Below are 6,000 nucleotides of genomic sequence, written 5' to 3' on the forward strand. Positions count from 1 at the left end.
CTGATTGGTTTGTTCTGTTTTTTGTGTTTTGTGTGTGTGATTGCCCTCATAGACCAGCCCTGCCCAGGAACCTCTCCACATCCTTCCATTAGTAATCCCCAGGATTCATCATTTAAGAATGGAGGAAAGACGGTTCCTGAATAATCAACCAGCACTGTCCCTAGATGCCTCCAATTCTGACAGTGGGTTCAGGGACTGTCTTTCCTGAAAGAAAAATAAATGGGACATATTGTCTCACGGGTACTAATAGGACAATGGAATCAATCATTTGAAATCAGGTATATGGAAAATCTAGGATGATGATTGCCAAACTGCAGTGAGTGTCCTTATACTTAGCTCTTGCTGAGTTAAATGGAAACCATGAGCAGGAGAAAGACTGGCTTGTTAGTGAATAACTAGTAAGGCCAGGAGGAAGATCCAAATGGTGTATCACTAATTTCTTGTTTGATTTCAGAGCTGGAAATAACTTCTGGTGGATTCCTGTAGTGGGCCCTTTGGTTGGCGCTGTCATTGGAGGCCTCATCTATGTTCTTGTCATTGAAATCCACCACCCAAATCCTGATCCAGACTTCGAGACGGAACAATCTGAGGACAAACCAGATAAATATGAGCTTAGTGTGATAATGTAGTAGTGTGCTTAGTTTGGGTTTACAATCGGCTGAACTAGTGTTCTCTTCAGAAAAGATGGCATCCAGGGGTCTGTGTTTTCATAAGACTAGAATGGAATCCACCCAATCTTCTCTGCTAGCCGTTGTGAGGCACCTAATTGTAAAAGCATTCAAGTGAAAGTTTGCAAATGCTGACCTCTTCACCAGTTTCCCACAGGACACCACTGACTGTCCCCTGAAATGGCCTTATCTCCTGCTCTGTTTGTTTCATCCTTTGATGGGAATCCTTGTTACTAAGCAAGCACTGGTAACTTAGAACCTTGACCATGGACTTATTTGCATGATCTTAGCTGCATTACCTGTACAGAATAGCATTACAAAAGCTTTGTTTTTCCACAAAGATTATGTTTTGAGTATCAACCAAGACTAAATTGGAAGGCAACACAGTGATTTCAGTTAATATGTCCATGAATTAGGGAGCTAATGAGTTTACTCTGTAGTTATGTTGTGCCACTATATTTGTATAAATACCGATATTCTTCAAACCTAGGGATATAGGAAACAGTAGAATACATCTGGAAAGCACAGGGGAAGGACATTGTGCCATTCAGAAGCCTCAGGAGACAAGATAAATTTGGGAAACCAAATGGAATTTTTTAATGGAAACCATTTATCAGATAAATCTCTTGCTCTTTGCATTTTAGAGGGCACCAATTAATTTTCTTGTCTTTAGCATATAATAACCTAAAATACAACTGTAACCTCAGTCATGAAAATTACATCACCCTATATTTTTAACTCCAATGTATTTTCCTAATTGTCCACTTGAGGAGAGACATTTGACAAGTTGAGCCAATGGCTGCACTCATCCATTATTCTACACATGCCCCGAAACCAAAACTGGAAGCCATTGGATCCTGGTCTAGTGGAATCTTCAGGATAGATGGTCCTCGGAAAGATAATGTTACCTTTCGGGCTTACAATTCACAAAACGCTTTCAAGGTTATTATCTAATTTAATCCTCGTAGTGACTTTCTGAAGTAAATGCCATGCTGCCCATTTTTTCAGATATGGAAACAAAATCTCAAGGAAGTTAAGTGAGTTGCTTAAGGTCACATGGAAAGTTGAACCTCATCTAATGCATCCCACACCTTTCAGAAGATCAATAACTGGCCAAGAATATCACCTAGCCCTCTTTGGCTGTCCAGAAGACATGGGATTGGCAGCTGCCAGAATGTGTACTCCTTCTGGATGTAATGGTCCTGGGATCCTAAAATATAAAGACCTTCATCATATGGTTTTATTCCCTCTGTTACTGAAACACTAACAAAAGGAAGAGGTAGCAATTTGGTCATATTTTTCATGTGTTGGAAAACATTATCAGAAGGCCTCTCTTCCTAGTCCACCCTTGCTCTTTCTAAGTCTCACTCACCCCTCCTTCCCTGCGAATCACAAACATTACGTTTGGGGGATTTCCCCCTGGTCAGGCTCTTCCCTGTGAAGTTCCCTAATTGATGTCACTTTGGTGACAAGTCTCTGAGAGTTACAAGCACCAGAGAAATTGCTCTACATCAAGCGATGCACCTTCAGTCAAAGCATTTAAAAGCCCAGCATTCCCAGAGGTATCGAGGTTCCCAATTGCTTTGTGATCATAACAGAACAGAAAGTAAATGTGAAATGTCTCCAGTGGCCTATGTTCTATAAGCTAACAACTTGGAATTTTTTTTTCTTGCTCTGAAACTACCTGGATATTTCCTATTTGAAATAAAATCGGTGGCTCTTTTTTAAAGTTTTTTTTTAAGTTTTTATGAGTATTATGACCGCTAAATATGCATGTTTACCCTGTCTACAAATTGAGATTTCCTGGGGAGCTTTTAAAAAATACTCATGCCCCGTTAATCATTTGTAAATACTGCAGTGATTCAAATGTGCGACTGGGGTTGAGAACATTGACTTGGTTAAATTATAATATATCTAAGATTTCTTTGAGAACCACATCTGGTGGTGCCCAAGTGATTTCTGGGAGGATTCCCAATAGGGGGCAACTTTACCCCCTTTTCACTCCATTCTGCTGCTCCCGCAAAGGGATATTTGGCAGTGTCTGGAGAGATTTCTGGTTGTCACAATTGGGACAGAACAGTTGTTAGCATCCAGGGAGAAGTCAGGACGCTGCTGAACATCCTACAAAGAACAGGACAGCCTTCGATGCCAGCCTCACAATAAAGAATTATTCAGCCCAAAATGGCAATTAGGCAGAAGTTGAAAGATTCTGAATTTGAGAACAGGTAGGGGGAGGAATAAGAGAAGACACTGAAACCCTGTGTCTTGAATCAAGTTCTGCAAAAACAGAAATGCCCGACAATTATAATTATTAGAGGAAGAGGCAACCTAAAATTTGAGTTTTCAGGTTGGATTGTGGAATCCATGATCCATGCAGGTGTGCATTAAACACTAACTGGTGATTAATGACTGGGATCATGAAGAGGAAATGCACACTTATGGAAATCAACCACAGGAAGGCTTTTTTTAAATGGAAAAAAAGGTACTCTTGTTTGAGGTGCTCACATTCAAATTCTTCCTCTCACCCAGTTTATAAGTGGGTCTTACCTGTGGCTGGTTCTTTTGCCAGAGAATGTCTTTGTGGTTGAATGATCTGTATTGGAAGTCAATTAGAGTCAAATAACCTATTTTTTAAAATAGATCCTTTAGAAGCTGGAATTGTAACATCCTCCCCTCCTCTCTTCCTTGTCAATCAGAAAACTTAATAGAAGCATTTATTTTAATGCCCAAAACAGAATTTCCCTATGATTCCTGCACTCTGTTAAGATCTCAAAGCCTGTCAAATGTTGTAGAACTTTTCTAACCAGTAGAAACCAGAGTTAATACTCAGCTATTGAAGAGGTTAAGTGAAGTAGAAATGTCACATTTAAAAGTCTGATCCTTAAAATATAAATTATTGTTTCCTTTAAATTGCTTACACACATACACACAAACATACACACACACGTCTTATATAAAAACACATCAGTGCTCAAAAATATCATCATGGAAAAGGATTTACAACTTCCAGTTAAAAAGAATGGTTTACAAGTTTTATTTAGCCATGGAACCTATTGTTCAAATAAGATCTTATGTGGTAACCACTAGTAAACCAAAGCTGCTATTAATAGAAAGAGAATGGGGAAGGGGGTAGGAGTCACCCTGCCTGTGATACCCTCATCTGCCCCCAGCCCAATGCTGAGGGGTCTCTGCAAAGAAACTGTATGTGTGTATGTGTTGGGAGGGAGATCTTCAGAACACAATTTGAAAATCGTTGATAAAGGACTTGGGACAAGTTGTTGATGAACATTTTTGTAAAAGCATGAGATACAAAGGCAAAACCTACCTAAGGTCATAGTACTCCAATCTCAGGTAATTTTCCAAAGACTTCTTAATAAATTAATTAGATAGGTTGAAGCAGAACTACTTAACCCACCAAACATCATCCACAAAGAGATGTTGTATATCAACTTGCAAACTGCGAATTTAAGTTCTCTAAGATGACATGTTTAACTAATCACAGCAAATGGAGAGAAACAATGTTAGTCCTGGGTTAGTTACTGGGTTAATTAAGTCTCTATAAAAATAGATAGATAGATAGATAGATAGATAGATAGATAGATAGATGATAGATAGATAGATAGATAGATAGATAGATAGATGATAAATAGGTAGATAGGTAGGTAGGTGGATGGACTGATCCACCAAGCTCCAACCTCTTACTTGCTTCTAGAAACGGACTAGCTCTTACCTAGAGAAGCCTCTCTGTATTGAGGAAAGAACGGCCTCCACATGAACTGAACATGAATAAATGAGCTGAATGAGCTGAGAGAAAAGCCAGGGAAGTGTGTGTGGATAGAGATGCTGCCCAAGTACAGTTTGACTCTGTCTCCCTCCAGATGTGTTATTTGTGGACTTTAGACATGTATGCCTTTGTGGGCCCCTTCCTTTGCAGAATCTTTAAAAATAAATAATGTTTTATGATTATACTGGTAGCAGGCTGGTTATAGATTACATACATATTTTTCTGTTTTGTTTTGGTTTTGTTTTTAAAATTTACTTATTTGAAAGAGAAGGGATAGAGGGAGAAGCAGGCTCCCCACTGAGCAGGGAGCCCAGTGCAGGACTCAATCCAAGGACCCTGAGATCATGACCTAAGCCAAAGGCAGATGCTTAACTGACTGAGACATCACTGAGACACCAGTGGTTCATATGTTGTTTTTCTCATATGATGCTAGAGAACATTAAAACATTTTCATGGGTTCTAGGCATCATGCTCAATGAATAAATAGGCCCTGCCTCCTACTTTCTCCCTCTAGCACGCTCCTCTGGTGTCCAAGCACCCAGTTACAATGCAGCCTCTTCCTGTGGCTCTCAGCTGCCTGCTCATAGGTTCTCAGATAATAGGTAGAAGGGCAGACTGAGCCCAAGAATAAAGGGATGGAGACTGAGAGAGCCTTGAGAGTGCTAGAGGTTGTGAGGGATACTCCAGAGGCCAGTCCTACAGCCATGGGAATCAGACACATCTTGATCCTTCCTTCTCCATCACAAACACTAAGTAAAAAAGGGGCTTCTCGACCCAAGAAGGAAGCAGTGAAGGCCTAGACACCATAAGCTCCAGAGATGCTATAATATGTTATTAACATGTAATTCTAGTGTATAGTCTTGCAAAGCATGTTCACATTCAGTATCCTGTTAAAATTCTCAGAACAGCTGGATGAGTAGATTATTATACTCATTTAAAGGTGAGGAAACTGAGGCTCAGAAGCCTAAATGATTTGCACCAAGTTCCAGAGTGAAAGAGTAGCAGAAGTGGAATGCAAATCCCATGCCTCAGTAGAGTGACCACTGCTGTTTTATTCACCACTACTGTCCTAGTGCCTGGAACATGGTAGCTGCTCAAGAAATATTAATTGGATGAATGAAAGAATGGATTATGGAATCAAACTCCCTAGGTTCAAATCCTGGCTCCTCAGAATTTTAGTTTCTAGTACAGTAGCCGGGTTACTTGTCTTAGTTCTTAGTTTACTTATCTATTAAGTAGGTATAATAATAGTGAGATAACCAATGTAAAGCTTATAGAACAATTCCATGCCGTGGTATGTATTCAATAAATATGAACTGGTGCTGCTATAGCAGCAGCCATTTTTAGGAATGTTATTACAATATATTGTAGTTTGAAAATATGGAGTAAGGAAATCAGAATTTGGTTAGAAACTCTTCTCTTACATTCTATAATGTAATAATTCTTGGTCACGTGTATATTCTGGAGCTTTAGAATGGAATCAAATATAAGTTGTTATCAACCTAAAATAGATTGTTCCAGATAATCTGTTATGTGTAAGCCTCATGG

The 6,000-nt window shown here is 39.4% G+C and overlaps 1 protein-coding gene across 3 annotated transcripts in view; it reads left to right on the forward strand.

Moving 5' to 3' along the window:
* Positions 1-3,446, forward strand: part of AQP9 (aquaporin 9) — a 48,382-nt gene extending 44,936 nt beyond the window's left edge. For all 3 annotated transcript variants that reach the window (XM_077881251.1, XM_077881250.1, XM_077881252.1), the window contains exon 6: positions 455-3,446. In XM_077881251.1, the coding sequence (XP_077737377.1) occupies positions 455-629 (175 nt within the window). In that variant the 3' untranslated portion in view covers positions 630-3,446. The remainder of the gene's footprint in view (positions 1-454) is intronic.
* The last annotated feature ends 2,554 nt before the right edge of the window (positions 3,447-6,000 follow it).

The sequence above is a fragment of the Canis aureus genome, chromosome 32 (assembly GCF_053574225.1).
Source record: "Canis aureus isolate CA01 chromosome 32, VMU_Caureus_v.1.0, whole genome shotgun sequence".
NCBI classification, from domain to species: domain Eukaryota; kingdom Metazoa; phylum Chordata; class Mammalia; order Carnivora; family Canidae; genus Canis; species Canis aureus.